The sequence below is a fragment of the Prionailurus bengalensis genome, chromosome B3 (genome assembly GCF_016509475.1).
Source record: "Prionailurus bengalensis isolate Pbe53 chromosome B3, Fcat_Pben_1.1_paternal_pri, whole genome shotgun sequence".
Lineage (NCBI taxonomy): Eukaryota > Metazoa > Chordata > Mammalia > Carnivora > Felidae > Prionailurus > Prionailurus bengalensis.
The window spans coordinates 32239972-32258514 of record NC_057355.1 but is presented as its reverse complement, the minus strand read 5'-3'; the positions used below and the strand labels follow the sequence as shown (position 1 = coordinate 32258514).

The window sequence follows — 18543 nt, the reverse complement described above, 5'->3', positions numbered from 1 at the left end:
TGCTAAGTGAAATAAGCCATACAGAGAAAGACAGATACCATATGGTTTCACTCTTAGGTGGATCCTGAGAAACTTAACAGAAACCCATGGGGGAGGGGAAGGAAAAAAAAAAAAGAGGTTAGAGTGGGAGAGAGCCAAAGCATAAGAGACTGTTAAAAACTGAGAACGAACTGAGGGTTGATGGGGGGTAGTAGGGAGGGGAGGGTGGGTGATGGGTATTGAGGAGGGCACCTGTTGGGATGAGCACTGGGTGTTGTATGGAAACCAATTTGACAATAAATTTCATATATTAAAACAAAAACAAAAACAAAATTAACTTATTTTTTAAATAACATCAAAATAATATGTCACATAAGTTATTTTAATTATTATTCACAGGGTTATCTTGAGGGGAAAAATGATATATGGCCAGTGTCTAGTTCAGTGCGGGGACATATTTGGTACAGTGTTACTATGTTTATTCCCCCTGCCCCCAAATCTCTGCACCCACCCACCCCCATACTTTAGGTTCCAGTTCCCCAAATCAGAGGCGCTCAGCTGCCTCCACCATCTGAGTCCTCGAGGGGGCCTTCTCCTCTGTGGAATGCTTTGCCCCCGTCTCTTGTCTTCTCTCACCCCTGCCCTGTGGCTGCAAGGGCATCACCTCCTCAGGGAAGCTTCCTCTGACGACCCTTCTCCCTCCCTCCTCACATCCTCCTCCCTCACATAAGTGCCCCTTGTTTTCCCCTGGGGACTGGGGACTGCAAGGTCATGTCAGCCCTCTGAAGCCCAGGGTCCTTGAATCCATGGGCTCACTTTCCTGGAGTGCTACCCTGGCCAAGGAATGAGTTCCCCTCAACAGGGGGGATTAATGGCGGGCCTTACCTCCCACCTATATGGACATCGAAAAGTTTCTATTTCCTGTAAATGTTTTGTTGATCCTCACACATCCACAAAGAACACCTGAGTTTCAGCTTCTCTTCTAAGCTTTCCTGAGGAAGATGCCTGGCCTTTCCCATAAACTCTTGGTGCACTGTGTGCAGCAGTGGTGGAAGGAATAGGTAAATAGCTCACTCATGAAGCTCAAGGTCCGGCAAGGAGAGCAGGCACTTATGCAAGGGACAGTGACACAGTGGGGAAGGGCCACAATGACAGCCCCAAAGCGGAGAGGGGGCCCAGTCGAGAGCAGAGGCCCATGCCCCACCAGGCCTCAGGGGTGCCAGAAGGGTGGCTGGCCGGGAGAGGAAGGATTCGAGGGAAGGCTTCTAACAGAGAGGCTGGCTAGCGGGGTGGCCTCCAGGTGAGGGGCAGCGGCAGAGCAGGGGCAGCCAGCGGGGGCTCTGGCTCTCCAGGTTGGGGCCCCGTAGCTAAAACCTGAACCCGAAGGCCACGCAGTCTATGCTGGGAGCACTTACAGGAGGAGGGAAAGGCAGGCACTGGCAAGAACCGAGGGGAAAACTGGATGGAGCCTGGTGCCAGGGGAGCTGGGTAGGGCCCCGAGGGGAAAGGCCTGGTGCCAGAGGACAAGCCTGAGGCTGCTCTCAAAAGGGGAGGTCCGGATTTCTGTGGGTTTTGTTTTGTTTTTTTTTCATAAGCCTTTCCAGGAAGTGAGATTCATTTCTTAGGGCTGAAGAAGTAAAAGGCCCCTTCTCTGGGGTCCCTGGGGTTTGGGCTGGACCACTGGAGCAGAAAGCCAGGCTGGGCTCCCGGGGCGAAAGCCCAGGCCAGGCCTCCAGGCCCAGTTCCTTCTGTTTCCTTCCTTTGTGCTGGTGGAGAACAGTGACCCGGTGTAACAAGAAGGGGAGCTGACAGGGGCTCCTGAATGTGATCAGAACCCCCACCCTGCCCCTCAGGAGGTTGTTTGCGGCACCAGCTCTGACACACCCATTCCCTCTCTTTCCTGGCAAACTTCTACCCTAAATAGGAACAGAGTGCCCAGCACCTGCCCCAGGGTCTTTGAAACCCTTGGCAGGAAGGGGAACTGTGGGTGGTTCAAGTGTACCTTGAGGGTGTGTCAGCCTCCAAACCCTCGTCCTTGCCCAGGGGGCAGCAGGGAAATGGCCTCTGGGAGCCCCCTAGCCCACCCCCGTGCCCCCACTTCTCTCCAATACATTGTAAACAGCACATTTATTGGTGGTTTGCAAACCTCTGGTAAAAAGCACAGAACAGCAGGGCTCTCCAACATGCTGCCCTGGGCCCCAGCCCGTCAAGCATGCAAGACGGAGCTGGCGGATTAGTCAAGACGTCTTCAGGAGCAGGGCCGGCGGCGGAGCAGGCCCCAAGCTTTTCCATCCCCACCACCCAGCAGCCTGGGCCTAGGCTGCAACCAGGAAGGCAGGCCCAGCCCAACCCCCAAATCCCCGCCATGCAGTGACCTCTTGATGGCTGCCTTCCTTCTCCCCGACTCCACGTCTCTGATCCCCACTCTGGAGCTGGACCTGAGCCACATGCTTTGCTCCTTCACACTGGGACCAAACCAGTTATGGTCAAACTGTTTCTATGGGCCCTGCCTCTCCACTCAGGTAGCCAGCAGAGCGAAGCAGGCCTGGCTCTCTTGTCATCACACTGTGTACTCAGCTCGGGGCCGGGCACTCAGCAGGGGACCAGGACGGGCAAAGGCTTGTTCAGAAAACCACTGTAGGTGAGCAAGGCAGGGCAGCCTGACTTAGTCTCTCCCAGAGTCTGGTGTCTGCCAGCCTCCATTCATTGGCTCCTGGCTGGGGCTGAAACTTCTCAAGGCTTCAACAATCCAAGGTACAGCACCGGTGCCTCCTCCTCCCAGATGCCCCCCCGGCTTGATGCCAGACTTGGGGCTGGGCTATGGACAGTCAGCCAAGGCTGCTACTTCAGGGCTCTGAGGACAGCTTCCAGCTTCATGGCCACGGCCAGGTCGCCCTTCACCTTTAGCCGCCCACTCATGTAGGCCCCCAGGGGCCGCAGCTCCCTGCACAGAAGGGCCCGCAGGTCTGCTTCAGCCATCTCCACCACCACATCAGGGATGCCGTCAGGCACCCCGTGTCCTACCCTCCCTTGCCCTGTGCAGGGAAAGAAAACTGAGTATTAGTAGAGGGACAGCTATGCAGCAGGAGGAAGACGGGGTTAGCATGTCCCGCTGCGGGGAGTGGAAAGTAGTAAAGTGTGCGGGTTCTAAGTGTGTGTGACCACTCAGGGCTTTAGCTTCTAAACTGGTGAAATAGGGATGCTGATCATCCCGAAATCAGAGGCTTGTGGTGAGAAGTAGCTGAGCTCACACACCGCAATGCTCAGCAGAGAGCCTCGTGTGCAGTGGGCCTGCACTATGTGTGGGGCTCTTGGTGTAGGAAGCTCGGCTGTCTAGGTTGTCCCACTGGCCAGGACAGGGCAGGGAGACAAAGGCCCAGATAATCGCTGTCTGCGCATGGTGTCTGAGCCCCCGACTAAACTGTTGGCAGGAGCAGGGGGCAATTTAAAAAAGGACCACCGGGGTGGGAGGTGGGTGTGAAGGAGAGGACGGGGAAGGCGGTGGCACCTGTAGTGAGGTCGAGGAAGTAGATGCTCTGGGTCCCGCTGGGCAGGAGGACATTGAACTGGTAGCAGGCCCCGACCTGGCTGACCAGGGCCTCCGACAGGAAGGGCTGCAGGGCCGTCAGCAGCCCCTCGGCCACAGGCTGCTTCGGGCTGGGCCCGGCGCCGCCGTGAGGGGCAGGCAGCTCGACTTCGCTCACCATCTCCAAGGAGTCCGCTGGGCATGGCCAACAGGGTTGGGGAAGGAGGCAGAGAGAAGAAAGTCAGTGTGCTGCCCAGGTCAGGACCAGTGTCACCTCTGTACCTCTCGTGGCAGTTTCCTCTTATATGCCCTTCAGGCCTGAGTTCAGCTTCCTCCTCTAAGAAGTAGCGCTTACGTTTTCAGCCTTAATCCCCAGAGCCTGTTTCTCAGCTACTCCAGCCCTGAAAGTCAAATTCTTTCCCAGGTACGGTCACTTCCTGCCACAGAGGCTCCCGAAGGCCTCTACGCACTCAGGTCCCTGGGCTCTTCTTGCTGCTTAGCTCGGTCCGCTTCACCAGCGGGGCTGGCTGAGCTGCTGGGCAGGGGTGCACTGCACACAGGTGCCGAACTCCGTAAGGGAACAAGCAGCAAAGCCGCGCCTGGGCAGGACACCAAGCTGAGAGGCTGGCTGAGCGCCGCCCAGTTCCTCCCCCGGGGCTCCTCACCTGGCCCTGGGGGTGGGGCACCTCCTGCCCCCGAGGACAGGCCTCCTCCCAGGAAGTGGAGGGCCAGCTGCTGGAGGGTGCTGTCTAGGCTGGACCCCGCTGGGCTGTCCTGGGGCGGCTGGAGCACAGCCTCCACTGCCAGTTCCACTCGGTCCACCTCCAGCCCCCAGGCCCTGGTCACATCGTTGATTTCCAGCTGGAAAAAAGTGTGGGGAGAAATGGAATTAAATCAACAAGCCTTTCTGGGAGCACCTTTTTTTTTGGCCCGGAGGCCCCACAGCCTCCCGGGACAACTCCCTATGGGCCAAGCTCCTCCAGGGGACACAGGCTGAGAGCCGTTACAACCCAGCAGTGCGCAGCTGGTGGTGAGCAACCTGGAGAGGGCCTGAAGCCCTGGAGGTCCAGGGAGGGAGCATGGGTGCTGGTTGGAGGGGAGTCAAACCGGTGAAAGGGCCTAAGGGAAAGGAGGGCTGCAATGTTATGATTTGTAAGAAATATACATTTGATCATTTAAACCATCAAAATATTTCTATACATTTGGCCTGTTCCTGGCTCACAGCTCCTACAACCCTGGGAATTGCCTGTGAGAAAAGTGATAAAGGTGTCTTTGGTTCTGATAGCAAAGGTGATTTTGGACCCCACCCAAAGGTGGGGGCTGGCTGCCAGGAGGACCAACTATGTGACTGGAGAAATTGGAACTTTCAGTCCTCAGATCCATAAAATCCCCAAGAGGACTGGGTTCCAGAGCTCCCAGGCTGGTGAACACCAGGAGGGTGGTAAGAATGGTGTGTCTGGGGAGGCCGTGGAAGCTCCATGCCCCTTCCCCAGACCTCACTCCGTGTATCTCTTTGGCTGTTGATTCATATATCTTATCGTATCTTTTAATAAACTGGCAAACATTAAGTGTTTCCCAGAGTTCTGGGAGCCGCTCTAGCAGAAGAACCCTGGAAGGTCACTGGAACCTCCAGTCCGTATCTGGTTGGTCACAAGCACCGTAATGGCCTGGGGCTTATGACTGGCATCTTTAGTGGGGAGTGGGGGGCAGTCTTATGGGACTGAGCCCTCAACCCATGGGGTCTGATGATGCTGTCTCCCAGTAGATAGTGTCAGAATTGAGCTGAATTCTTGGACATTCTACTGGTGTCTAAAAATTGCTTGGTGTTGTGTGGGGGTAACCCCCTTCCCCCACATTGGAATGGGTCCGGGAACCCCAAAAGGACTCTTCCAGGCAATGGGAACAGGATGTACAAAAGCCCAGACTGGAGAACCTGGAATACTTGAGGAAGTGTGAGTAACCATAGGTGCATTAGGCTGGACCATCAGGTGTGGGCTGGGAGACTGGAGATAGCTGAGGGCTCAGGGTGGATTGCTCCGGTTCAGTTGGATTTATTCTGACACGCAAGGAGACCGAGAGGAGTTTAGCAGGGAGGTCATAGACTTGCTTGTTGGGAAGATCCTCCTGGCTGCTGTGTGGACACTGGATTGAAGGGGGCTGAAGGTGGAGGCATGGAGTCCAGGTAAGACACTGTTTCAAATTGCAGGCAGAAGTGATTCGGATCTGCTGTCAGGCAGAGATGTGGCTGTGCAGCCAAGGTACACAGAGGACAGAGCACAACTCTGGAAACTATATAAAGCTACAGCAAGACACTAGAGAAACAACCAGTAAGCTTGGTGGCTGCCTGGGTGTGCAATGAGGGAAGGCAGTGAGGAGTCAGATTTCTGGTGTGGGCTCCCGTGTGGATCGTGAGTGTAGGTGTTCACCTAGACAGCAAGCACAGAGGGAGACACAGATTTGGAGGTGGCTAGGGGAGGGATGATAACTATGGAAGAGCCAAGTGTCCAACGGGGGATAAACTGGGGATAAATAGGGTCCCGGGCACAGGAGTAGGGCTAGAGCAGAGGATTGTAAATAGTGTCCAGAGGCAGCACAAAGCCCGGGTGGACGAGCTCTCCCAGGCCGTCCCAGACAAGAGGAGGCCAACGCCAGAAACTTGGAAACTGAAGGGCAGGAGAACAAGGAGTAACGCAGTGAGCTGGAAGCAAGGACAAGCAGACTGTGGAATAGTGGAAGCCAAGGGAAGCAGAGGGTCTGAGAGTGAGAGGAGGAGGGTCCACAGAGTGAAAGGCTACTGCCAGGTGAAGCGAGCATAGGACTGAGAAATGCCCCAGAGCTAGCAGAAGGGGCTGTCTCTTTTAGGGGGCCTGGAGGAAGCCTAAACTGAGGACTGGCTGCTGAAGGGCAGGGGAGAGGCAGGTGGGAGCCAGTAAGGGCTGGGGTGGTGGATGAGCCTTTGCCCACACAGAAAGGGGAGGAGGGAGGACTGGCGGAGGCAGGAGCTGAGCCCTGGGCCCAGAGCACTGCCCTGGCAGGGCGGAGTCTCTGAGGAAGCTGGCAGTGAAGCAGGGAAAATAGCACCTATGAAGAGGAGGTAGAAGGGGTGACGCTGGAGGTGCTGAAAGGGCTCTTGTCCTGGAGCATCTGCCCCTCCCCGCCCCCGGCCCCAGGAGCAAGAGGCGAGGCTGTGGCAGAGGGACAAGGGGTGGGTGGGGGGTGAAGGGGAAGCAATCGGCCTGCAGGAAGAGTGAGCAAGCAGCTAAGGGAGGGCCTGGCAAGGGACAGTGGGGAGCGTGCACCCCTCCAGGGGAGAAGTAGGCAAAAAGGCGAGTGGGAATGAGACATTTATGCCTGACCCAGGGCTTTGGGGAGGCATGCTGGGTTTCTCGGGATTTCGTTTTAACCACAGGCCCTGACCCTACTCTACCAGGCGCCAACTCAGTCTGGGCAACAGGCCCTAAATGACTAACATCCTGGTGTGGGACTGACTCCCCCAAACTGCCTCTCTTTGGCTTTGTTGCACAACATGCCTGGCTTTCTGGCTTCTTCCCCTACCCTGCTCCTGACAGCAATGACTGAGATCAGTTTTCTCCTCTGAAAAGCACATTAAAATGGCATGTGGTTTCATAAATAAAAATTGTTACAATTGTAGAAGATGGAGGTGGGGGGGGGGGGTGAGAGGGCAGGTGATCTGGCTCTAGGCCAGCTCTGCCCTTGACTGTGACTCTTAGAAGGCATCTCAAATAGTTTCTGAGCCCTGGGCGCCTGGGTGGCCCAGTCACTTAAGCGTCTGACTTTGGCTCAGGTCGTGATCTCGGGGTCTGTGAGTTCAAGCCGCACATTGGGCTCTGTGCTGACAGCTCAGAGCCTGCAGCCTGCTTCGGTTTCTGTGTCTCCCTCTCTCTGTCCCTCCCATGCTCATGCTCCCTCTCTCAAAAATAAACATCAAAAAAAAAAAAAAAAAAGTTTCTGAGCCTGTAGTTTCCTCCCTCCAAAATAAAACAGTAATAATAGGCCCTCTCGCAGCAAAATGTAAAGCAGAGCTACGCTTGGGCAGGCAAAGGGGCTTGTAAACTAGAAAATGCCCTGCATGTGACAGCTGCAGTCACCATCACAGTAGGATTTCCCGAGGAGTTTCACTCACGTGGTTGATTCACTTCCTGAAGGGACTGGCATTATCCCACCCCTCCTGTCCTCTCACCCCAAGTCCCCGGGGTAAAACAGAGCCAAGGGGAACAAGGGGAAACCTCATCCACGGTCCACTGGGACACAGGACAAAGCACAAGGTAAGCATGGGGAGCAGGGGACGTGCTGCCACATGTGTATTCACTTCCACCCCATCTTGCCATAGAAGGGACATGAGGGGAATTCTGGTATAGATAATTACTCACACATGGAGAAGAGGCAGGAAAAAGGTCCCCAGGTCCCGACGTCCCTTTGTTCTGTCCTGAACAAGGAACACAAGGCCCCCAAAATGCACATGCTGCACACGAGCACAGAAGTCCCCAGAAGGTGACTGGCAGGAGGCCTGCTCCTTTCACCTTCCCGCCTGCCTGTGAGGCGCGGTGTGGTCATGGCAGTGCCTGCAGGGCACGGCACGGTAAAACCCCAGCAGTGAGGCAGGACCCAGGAATCTCTGGCAGGCCACTCCCCTCCAGGGCCCCTTTGCCTCTTTAAGATGGGCTCGCCCAAGACCACTCTGGTCTGCACCCGTCTTCTGTTCCTCAACTCACAGTCCCACCCAGACCACTGGCTCTTCAAAAGTTAGGACATATGGTAAACTGAGGCCCAGAGCGATCCGGTGCTTTGCTCAAAGTGCCCTGGCAGGCAGAGCCAGGCCCATGTGCCCACCACTGACCTCTACCCTGTGAGAGCTGCCTACCAGGAGCTGGTCGCTGATCTTGAGCTTCTCCATCTGGATCTCCCGCAGAGGCCTCTTGAGCAGGGCCTTGGTCATGGCATTCTGGGCTGTCATGCGCGTGGCTGCGTTCAGGTCCTTCACAGTCATCACAGATAGTACCGGGTCCCAGATGCGGAACTGGACGTCGGCCCCCACAGACAGCACAGCCCCATCCTTAGAGGCCAACTATTGGGGGAGGACGTGAGACAGGGGACACTCAAAGGGCTGGGGCTGCAGGCAGGTCAGGCCCACTGAGACCACCCAGCTTGACCCACCCGCATGGGACCTAGCTCCTGAAGGGGAAAATCATGTCCCCAAGTGCATGGTGTTAGGTACACGAAGCAAGGAGATCCTTCCAACCTCCATCCTCGACTTTCTGGTCACTCCCCCGACCCCACCCCTGATGGCTACTCATACACCAAGGTGCCGCTCCCACAATACATTCTGCACAAGCCCCCACTCCCTCTGTCCAGGGGAGCTGAGAAGCCCCTCACCTTGCAGGGAGGGACATTGAAAGCTCGTGTCCTCAAGTCCACCCGCTGAAAGGAGTCAATGAAGGGCAGGAGCAGAACCATGCCAGGCCCTTGAGGGGTGCGGATCCTGCCCAGTCGAAACACTATCATCCGCTCATAGGTGGGCACAATCTGTTCACGAGAACGAGGGAAAGGGGTGAAAATGCTGAGTGTAGGCAGGCAACAACGTCCGGCAGGGTCCCTCCCTCGCCTCTCTCTTCCCTTGCTTTGGCTGGTGTCAGTCATCCTTAGATCTTTTTAGAAGAGAAAACCAAGGCTCTGAGAGGTTAAATGCCTTACTCAAAAATCTCAGGGGCGCCTGGGTGGCGCAGTCGGTTAAGCGTCCGACTTCAGCCAGGTCACGATCTCGCAGTCCGTGAGTTCGAGCCCCGCGTCAGGCTCTGGGCTGATGGCTCAGAGCCTGGAGCCTGTTTCCGATTCTGTGTCTCCCTCTCTCTCTGCCCCTCCCCCGTTCATGCTCTGTCTCTCTCTGTCCCAAAAATAAATAAATGTTGAAAAAAAAAAAAAATTAAAAAAAAAAAAAAAAAATCTCAGAGCCCCCGAGTGAAACAGGCAGGATTTGGATGTAGTTCTGAATGACGCCAACCCCAAGCAAAGGGCTTTCCCAATTTCAGAAGTAAATATGTCCAAACTGAGAAATGAAGGCCCAGAGAGGCAAAGTGACATGCCCAAGGTCACACAGTAGTTGTTTCAGTGGCAGTTTTAGGACCAGGATTTAGGACCTTCTAAGGCTTCCTTCCAGACCGCACCAAACCCAAAGGCTTTCCAGAAAAGTTGACTATTATTGCCTAGGGTCACACAAAGAGCAAGGCCTTCCTGGGCTTCCACCTTCACTGCAGCTCTCAGATGTGATCCTTAACTATAGTTCATCTTTTTCCCCTCTACACCAGCCCTGTTGAGAACCAGGCCTGAATTCCTACTATTCATTACCTGCTGGGCCAAGTTGAGTGTTTTTCATTTCAGATTTTAGCCTGACCCAAAGAAAGGAACGTATGGCAAAGATATCTGTGTGTACCATAAAGCCAGTGTCCAGACTCCAGGACTTGGGAAATTGGGAAGGCTTGTTGACCATTTACTGGCGCCCAGTATGACTTTGGGCAAGTCTGAGCCTCACTTTCCTCATCTGAAAGATGCAAATGAACCATCCTTGACTAGCCCATTTCATCGGGGTGTGATAATGTAATATTTAGAGGAAGTGGACAGAGGATGGGGAATTCATCTAACAACGCCAAAGGTTTCAGTGCAGCCCAACCACCCTGAGGGTAACCCGGCCAGCCTTACCTTCAAGGCAAACCAGCCGGAAACAGGGAAGGTAATCAGCAGCAGCAAGAACCCCAGGAAACTGATGAGGCCATGGCAGAGGTAGGAAGGCCAGCTCTGGGGCGCATCTGGGGACAAGAGAGCAGAGGCGGTCAAGGAACGCCAACTGGTTCTGGCAGGATAGCGGCAGGCTGAATGAACTTGGTCAAGGGCAACTTTTGCCCACCTCCAACCACCCCCCCTTCACCAGCTCTTTCCTTCTCAGGGCTCTCCATTGCCTAATACTCCAGTGTCTTTAACCAGATGCTAGTGAAGGATGTTCCCTCCTCCCACACATCAAAACTAATCTGTCTGAGTCCCGCTCCCACAAGGCCTAGTCTCTGCTAGGCAACAGCCATTAGATGTGAGAAGCTATCCATGTGACGCTCTCCTCTCTGGGTATCTGGACCAATTCCCTTGTCTGATATAGCCTGCCATCCATGTGTAGCACAGAGCCAGGGGCACCTGGGCATCTGTACACACTGTGCTGGGTTGAACTGAATGCTGGTGGTATAAAACATTCCTCCTCTACCATCAGCCCCAGAAGCGTGCTTTCAGGGCCTCCTTTTGCAGATAATACCTTAGCCTAAAGGGATAAAGCATTAATGGCTCAACAGGAGCCATGGATGACAGGGAAGATGTTCTTCTCTCTTCTCAGGCTCACCATGCACCCCCTTTAATGCCCTAAGGACTACTGAATGCTTCACTGGAAGCAGCTTCGGATGCGGTGTGGGAACTAGGAAGATAGGCTCATCTGAGACAGAGGCCCTGGCCCCTGGAGAACCAAGAGCCCAGAATGAAAAGTGGAGCTGAGAAAGCCCCAGAATCTAGGATGATTATCCTCTGCTCTCCTTCCCATGCCAAGGCTGGACAAGAGGCAGACAGGAGCCTCTGCTCAGACCTCCCAGGAACACCATGTCCTCTGGGCTCTCCAGGCCCCAGGATACTGCCTGGCTCTGATCCCTGTGGCTACTGCAGGAAAGAAACTCTGGGATAGGGTCAGCTATCATTACAGGAGGGTTCGGTTTTCAGACTGCGGCATGTGGGATCTGACCCCGGGGGGGCTAAGGGAAACACTCAAGGCTCTGGAGCAAAAGAGGACCAAAGCTGACACAACAGGCAGCTGAAGGCCTGCCTTTTTCTCCTGTCGCTATCCATCAGGAAACAGGTAGATGCTTAAGCTCAGGGCATCCAGAAGTAGTCACTGGGATGAAGATTCTGCCATTTCTCTGCCACCAAGTGCCATTAGTGAGCTGGTGACCTCCTATGCCTAGACCCCGGGTTCTTTCTGGTCAAAATGGGGATATGAAATCCCTTCCCAGGCTTAAAGGGCTGATAAGAGCCGAGAGGAGAAATCAGGGGGTGAGGCCTGTTAGAAAATAAGACGGCTCCGGGGCAACAGCCCAGCAGCCCTACGTGGGGGGCGGAGGAGCGCTAGCATCCCAACTCCCGGTCCAGGCCCTTCTCCACATCGTGGCCACTCTGTGCCTCCTCTTAGGGTGCGAGGGCACCAGACCGGCTGACTCCAGAGGGTGCCGGCCGGTCCCCGCCCCGGGTCCGCTGTGCTGGGCGGCCACTCACCGGCCCCCGGCCCCACGCCGCCCCGCTCCGGGGACAAGCAGCCCTTCTGCGAGCCCAGGAAGCCGAAGCTCGACTGCTGGAAACGGTCAAAGTCCCCCAAGGGCAGCGCCCGATACCCGGACCTGCCGAGCATGGCTCCTGACTGGGGCACGCCCCGCGCCCCCGCGCGGTGCCCGGCAAGCGCAGCCGGCCGCTCCCCAAGCCCGCCCCCGGCAGGCCGCCGCTTCCGGTTTCACGGGCCGCGACGCAGGAGGAGGCGGCTAGCTCGGCCGCGTTCCCGCCGTCGCACAGCGCCCCCTGCGCCGGGAGGACCGAACCCGCTGGAGCCCTGCCTCTGCTCTCGCGGGGCCTTGGAAAAGGAGCAGGAAGGCAAGGTGAACTCTGTGAGTGGGTTTTCAGAAGCCAAAGTTTAAAACTCCAGAATCAAGGAAATGCTACCAGCCTTCTCAGCACTCCCGCTGCAAACTCACATACTGAGGTGGCGGTGCGTGTGGGTGTGGGGGTGTCTTATCTAGAATCAGGGTTTCTTAAGGGTCTGGTGAGCAAATTATTCCTCCTTGTGTCCCCACAGCCCAGCAAGCAGTGCTCGGCACAGAATGGATCTCAGACTTGTTGAATGAAGCCGTAACCAGCTTGTTGTGGTCCAGGTGTGGCAGGAGGGCCTGAACTTTGGCACAAAAAGAGAAATTTCATGTGCAGACCTCAGGGAGTACAGCAGAGTGAGGAAGAAGGGGAGAGCATAAACCATCCTGGGGCAGGCCCTCCAGAGAGAGCATCACAGAGGTCCAGAAATGGCACACCCCTTGATCCAGAGGTAACTTGCCACTCCATGGCTCAAGAAAATCCAAATGCAAATGGTGAATTTACTCTGAGAAGCACTGATTTTCAACTTGGTGTTGGGGCGGGGTGTCTTTCAAAGTGAGCAAAGAGGGGGCTCAGTTGAGTAAGCATCCGGCTTCAGCTCAGGTCGTGATCTTGAGGTTCATGGGTTCCGGCCCCACACTGGGCTCTGCACTGACAGCTCAGAGCCCGGAGCCTGCTTCAGATTCTATGCATGTGTCTCCCTGGGCCCCTCCCCCACTCACACTCTGTCTCTGTCTCTCTCTCTCAAAAATAAATAAACATTAAAAAAAAACAGTAAGCAAAAAAATTAATACAACTTTCTTTGTCTCAGCCACATGCCAGTCCTGCCTCCTCAGGCCCTTCACACCCCAGCCATAGCCATGACCAGGCCATGTCCCTTCTGCAGATGCTGCTTCACCATCTTTGGCTTGTCCTAGTTTGATGGCCTGATTCTAAAGCCCTGGTGGGTACTGATCAGGCTGAAGGTTAGGGTAGGCCCCTGAGGCCTCTCACATAGTCCCTAGGAAGTTGGGTCTCCCCGCCATTCCCTTTCCCCCACACACCCCAGACGATAAGCTTTACAAGAGCAAGATCCTATCACCATCCCTAGTCTGCTCCAAGCTGGAACTGAGCACAGAATTGTACACAGCAGGTGGCACAGTGGTTAGGATGGTTTGATGTTTGAAAGCCAGGGCCCTTGACCCAGTGAGGAGTTGTGCTTTCTCCCCTCACCAGCTGGGAGCTGGCATGCTTCTCCTTCGGCCAAGAGCTGATTTGCTCTCTCCTTGCTGTCTTCATATCTGCTCACCAGCTCTCCCCCTTGCCAGCCTGCCACCACTGCCTCAGACTCACCAGCCTTTCCAACTGCCACCCAAGGCATCATCCTGTCCCCCCTCATCTCCACTCAGTGTCCTCCCAGTGTCTCTAACTCAGATCCCTCTTTTGCATCCCACAGCCGTTGTCCTAGATCAGGCCACCTGTCCCGGTTGTCAGAGTGCCCGTCCCAGCATCCGGGTTGGGTCATGTTCCTGGGTTCTAAACTCACTCTCTTGTTGCTCACAGAACTGGTCCATCTCCTTGGCTCTGATGCTGCCCATGGGTCCCCTCTTAAATCTTAACATGACTCAAACAGGCTCTCCTGTGTCAAACCTCCATGCCTTTGCACGTGCTGTTCAAGTGTTCCCCCAGCCCCTAAGTCCTGGCGACCACCCACCCTCCTTCCCCGTTCCTTCAAGTGCCAGCCGAGGATCTCCTTTCCAGCCAGTCCCACTAGTGTATGAAAACCTCTGTTTGGGTAACTGCTCTTCCACTAGACCTGGGGTTCTCCCGAAGCAGGGCCACCTGTGGCTCATCTCTGTCCCCACCCCTTGGCCCTCCCTCAAAGCCGAGGGAGGGCGCTGCCTCCTTTCCAGCTCCCTTACCCCCAGGTCAGCCAACCGTCTTCTCCTCTCCTCCTCCATCCGTCCTCCGGCTCTGGGCGTGCCTTCAAATCCCCCAAGTCGGCCTCTCCGCCCCTAGAGCCGCCCCTCCGCCCCTAGAACCGCCCCTCCGCTCTGTCTCACTTCCTCTCGGGAGGCGGGCTCTCAGCGGGCGCCGCCCCTTACGGATAGACTCGGACGGGTTCGGGAGACTTGGCCCTCTGGCGCCTGCTTCTCGTTCCGCTTCTCCTCCCGCCCCTCAAGCTCAAAACCCAGAATCGAAACTGTGCTGTGATCCATGCAGCGGGAGCCTGCACTCGCCCAATCTCCGGGTCCCCAGCAAGACCCCGCACTGCCCCCCACACCCACCATGCCTCCCCCGGAGTCCGTCTCCGAAGACCACCAGCCCAGCCCCAGCCACAGCCCCACGGAGGTACTACTGGGTTTGGGGAGATGGGGTTTAGGCTTTGTTGATTTGATCAGTTGCGGGGAGAGGTGGGAAGGGAGAGGGCAACTTGGCCAAGCACCTCAAAGAGTGACACAGAGAGAAAAGCAGGCACTGGGTCCTGACCCTCTTGGCTGGGGTAGGGGTAAGTGAGACCTGGATGAGTTAGGGGAGCCTCTCCAGGCTGTGATTCTCCAGGAGCAGGGGGCAAAATGACCACGCTGGCGCTTTGCCTCCTAAGCTCCTGCCTCAGATGAAGGTCCACAGGTTAGGGAGAATGGCAGGAGCAGCCCTACTGCGCAGGCCTCTGGAGCCAGGAACATGTCCCAGGTGTGGGAAAACCAAAACCCAAGTTCCCAGATCAGAAAGTGGGAAACTGGCCCGGATGAGAGAAGTGTCTTGGCTAAGGCCTCACAGCTCCTGTGGTGGTTTCTCCGCTAGGATACCTCCAGGATCCTTTTCTTGGAACACCCCTCGAGCACAGCCCCCGTCCACAAGGTCCTCCTCCTGGAAGCTTGCCTCAGTCTTCTCCCGGACAAATGCCCCAGCTCCCCTCCTCCCCCAAAGGAGCTACTTACATCACTTGCTCTATGTTCTTCCAGGCCCTTTGGCTCCCTTTCATGAAAGCACCTTCTTGCGGTAACTTTTATTATTTGCATTATTAAAACTAGGAGTAATACTACTTAATTATGAACACTCCTCACGTGCCAGGTACTGTTTTAAGCATTTTTTTTTTTTTTTTTGCTGTAAACTATCCATAACATAAAACTTACCATGTTTTTAAGGATTTATTTTTTTTTAAATTTTTTAAATGTTTATTTTTGAGAGAGAGAGAGAGCAGGGGAAGGGCAGAGAGAGAGAGGGAGACACGGAATCCAAAGCAGGCTCCAGGCTCTGAGCTGTCAGCACAGAGCCCGATGCAGGGCTTGAACTCACAAACGGCGAGATCATGACCTGAGCCGAAGTCGGATGCTTAACGACTGAGCCACCCAGGCGCCCCTTAAGGATTTTATTTTTGTGAGTAATCTCTACACCTGACGTGGGGCTTGAATTTACAACCCTGAGATCAAGAGTTACATGCTCCAGCAACCGAGCCAGCCAGCTGCTCCAAAAATTTAACCATTTTTAAGTGTACCTTTCAGTGGTATTAAGTATATTCACAATGTTGTGTTACTATCACCACCCTCTATTTCCAGAATTCTTTCGTCACCCCCAACAGAAACTGTACTCTTTAAGCAATAGCTCCTTATTGCCCCCTTTTCCCAGTTCCTGGTAACCACCAATCTACTTTCTGTTGCTATGACTTTGCCTAATTTAGAAAGTGGAACCATGCAATATTTGTCCCTTTGTGTTTGGCTTACTTTGCTGAGCGTAATGTCTTCAAGGTTCTCATCGCATGTGTGAGAATTTTCTTCCTTTTTATTTTATTTAATTTTTAAGATTTTATATTTAAGCAACTTCTACACCGAGCATGGGGCTCAAACTCACAACCCTAGGATCAAGAGTCACATGCTCTACCAACTGAGCCAGCCAGGCACCCCCTTCCTTCCTTTTTAAAGCTGAATAATATTCCATTGCACATGTAGACACTTTTGTTTATCCATTCATCTATCAATGGACACTTGGGGTATTTCTGCCTTTTGGCTATTGTGCATAATGTGCCTAATGATGCTGGGAACATGGGTGTGCACGTAAGTATCTGTTCAGGTACTTGTTTTCAGTTCTTTGGGGAAATACATCTAGGAATGATATTTCTGAGTTTGTATGGTAGTTCTACGTTTGCCTTTTTGAGGAGCCGCCAAACCATATTAAGCACTTTATACGATGTCATATGAGATACGCTTTAATGTATCTCCTTTCTAAACTGAGTTCCTTGAAGGCAGGGATTTATCCCATCCATCCGGGTATCTCAGGGCCTAGGGGATGCTCAGTAAACTGTGGAGGGAGAGCTGGAAGGTGTGAGTGAGTGGGAGAGGGGGGTACTGGTAAGCCTCGGTTTTGTATCATCCTGCCTGGAATGGGACTCTGCAGCCACAGGAGTGGGTGCGGTGGGTGGGGACTCCTGGATTTCAGGCCTCACCCCCACCTCTCTGGTCCCCCAGAAAGCCGTGGAGGAGGAGTTCGAGTTCCTGCGCTGCCAGGGCTGCCAGGTAGAAGCCAAGTGCCCCAAACTGCTGCCTTGTCTGCACACGCTGTGCTCGGGATGCCTGGGGGCGCCGGGCACCCAGTGCCCCATCTGCCAGGCGCCCGGGCCCGCAGGCTCTGACTCGCTGGCCCTGGATAACGTCTTCTTCGAGAGTCTGCAGCGGCGCCTGTCGGTGTACCGGCAGATCGTGGACGCGCAGGCACTCTGCACCCGTTGCAAAGAAACTGCCGACTTCTGGTGTTTCGAGTGTGAGCAGCTCCTCTGTGCCAAGTGCTTCGAGGCGCACCAGTGGTTCCTCAAGCACGAGGCCCGGCCCCTGGCAGAGCTCCGCAGCCAGTCGGTGCGTGAGTTCCTAGATGGCACGCGGAAGTCCAACAACATCTTCTGCTCCAACCCCAACCACCGCACCCCTATGCTGACTAGGTGAGCCGGCCGGCCCAGGGTGGGGTGGCACATCCAAGATACCGGTAGAAGGTGCAGGGAGCAGAGATCCAGAGAGGCACATAGCTGGGAACGTGAGATGAGGAGCTTCTAGGGTCCTGCAACTCAAAGTGTGGTCCTCAGACCGGCAGCATTTGTGCTGTGGCCATGGCCGCAATTTGTTATCTCCTACAAATGGGTAGTCATCGTTTCCAGTTCCCCCCTGTAATCAATAAAGCTGCAGAGTCGGCTTTACAAATTCATCCAATAATTTCTTCAGGATAAATTTTGGAAATGCCATTGCTGGGTGAAGGGGTGTGAAAATTTTATACTTTGATACCTGTTACCAAACTGCCTTTAGAAAGTCTTACAGTGGAATTTTCCATATCACAGCCATGGAGTCAGGGTATAGAGTTGGATTCTAGATGAGATGCAGGTGGTTCGTTTCTGTCCAAAAAGGCAAAACTATAACACCGTACTATCTCAGGATGTCTATTTCGAAAAAACCCTATCGAATCCAGTTAAAATTATTTTTATTAAACAGCACAGGATTTTAATTCAGTATTTTTGATAATACATTTGTATGTCAAAAAGTCACAAAATTTATAAAGCGAGGGGGCAAGTCTCCTTTCCACTCTGTCCCTGTCTGCTTAATTCCTACCATTTCTCTCTCCCTCCCTCCCCCATCCACAGTTAACCATTGTTACCAGTTTTGAATGTTTCCAGGGTTTCTTTGGGAGTATATGCACAGATAGATAGGGGTATATAGTCTTATACATTCTTATTTTCCCTCTTTTAGCCAACAAGGTGGCATATGAACGTGAACTCTCCCCACTCCCAATAGATTGCTTCTGTAAGATTCTGTAGATCCCTTGGGATCCGCAAAGTGGAGGTATTCTTTGCCCATAGGGGACACACTCAGAACTGCATTCCTCCTAAAACTCACGGTGGCTTGCTTCCTGCTTGGACTTTTACCACCGGCACTACCAGAATGCATTTCCTGCAGGTTCCTCAGCAGACAGATAATATCAACTTGAATTTGGATTTCTTTGTTATTAAGATTCAGGTTTAGTGACTTTTTTGTATGTTTATTGGCCATTGTTTTTTCTTCAATTGTGAATTGCCTATTTAGGTCCTTTACGAATTTGGTGTTTTTCCTTCCAGAAATAAGTCTCTTTAATTGCAAGAACCAGTAGCTGTGCAAGCTCTTTTCTCAGGTTGACTTTTGTCATTTCATTTCCTAGGAGGTATTGTGTTTAAGTTTTTAGTTTTATGGAATCCAATTCATCAGTCTCTTCCTTTACCGTGTCTGGCTTTAATCATACTAGGAAAGACTTTTTCCCCCTTCCAATGTTAAAAATACTTTCTTATATTCTATTTTAATAATCTCATGGCTTTGTGTTTATAATTAAATCTCTAATTTGTATGGAATTTATTTTTCTGCATGGTATAA

The 18543-nt window shown here is 53.8% G+C and overlaps 2 protein-coding genes across 11 annotated transcripts in view; one reads left to right on the top strand and one right to left on the bottom strand.

The window, feature by feature from the left end:
- Window positions 1-2087: 2087 nt before the first annotated feature.
- On the bottom strand, window positions 2088-14198 carry STOML1 (stomatin like 1). Of its 3 annotated transcripts, none has more exons than XM_043555045.1 (7): window positions 14083-14198; window positions 10220-10326; window positions 8900-9049; window positions 8364-8591; window positions 4171-4366; window positions 3488-3700; window positions 2088-3014 (listed from the first exon to the last, which is right to left on the bottom strand). In XM_043555045.1, exons 3-7 carry the CDS (start codon window positions 9026-9028, stop codon window positions 2821-2823), a joined length of 960 nt encoding a protein of 319 aa, XP_043410980.1. In that variant the 5' UTR covers window positions 9029-9049; window positions 10220-10326; window positions 14083-14198; the 3' UTR covers window positions 2088-2820. The 3 variants fall into 3 exon arrangements, with proteins under 3 accessions (XP_043410980.1, XP_043410979.1, XP_043410978.1); XM_043555044.1 differs by lacking the exon at window positions 14083-14198 and adding an exon at window positions 11819-12048 and having other exon boundaries at window positions 8388-8591; XM_043555043.1 differs by lacking the exon at window positions 14083-14198 and adding an exon at window positions 11819-12037.
- Window positions 14199-14233: 35 nt separating this feature from the next.
- Window positions 14234-18543, top strand: part of PML (PML nuclear body scaffold) — a 39209-nt gene continuing 34899 nt past the window's right edge. For 7 of the 8 annotated variants that reach the window (XM_043555042.1, XM_043555037.1, XM_043555041.1 and 4 more), the window contains exons 1-2: window positions 14236-14512; window positions 16627-17093. In XM_043555042.1, coding sequence (XP_043410977.1) covers window positions 14378-14512; window positions 16627-17093 — 602 coding nt within the window. In that variant the 5' untranslated portion in view covers window positions 14236-14377. Of the gene's footprint in view, window positions 14513-16626; window positions 17094-18543 lie in introns of all 8 variants that reach the window. The other variant, XM_043555035.1, reaches the window with a different exon arrangement.

Excerpts from the sequence above, each read along its gene's own strand:
- STOML1 (XM_043555043.1), bottom strand. The coding sequence starts at position 11,951 with ATGCTCGGCAGGTCCGGGTATCGGGCGCTGCCCTTGGGGGACTTTGAC. Across the intron at positions 9,050-10,219 it reads CCGGCTGGTTTGCCTTGAAG|ATTGTGCCCACCTATGAGCG; the intron begins GTAAGGCTGGCC and ends TCTCGTGAACAG. Across the intron at positions 3,015-3,487 it reads CTTCCTCGACCTCACTACAG|GGCAAGGGAGGGTAGGACAC; the intron begins GTGCCACCGCCT and ends TTCCCTGCACAG.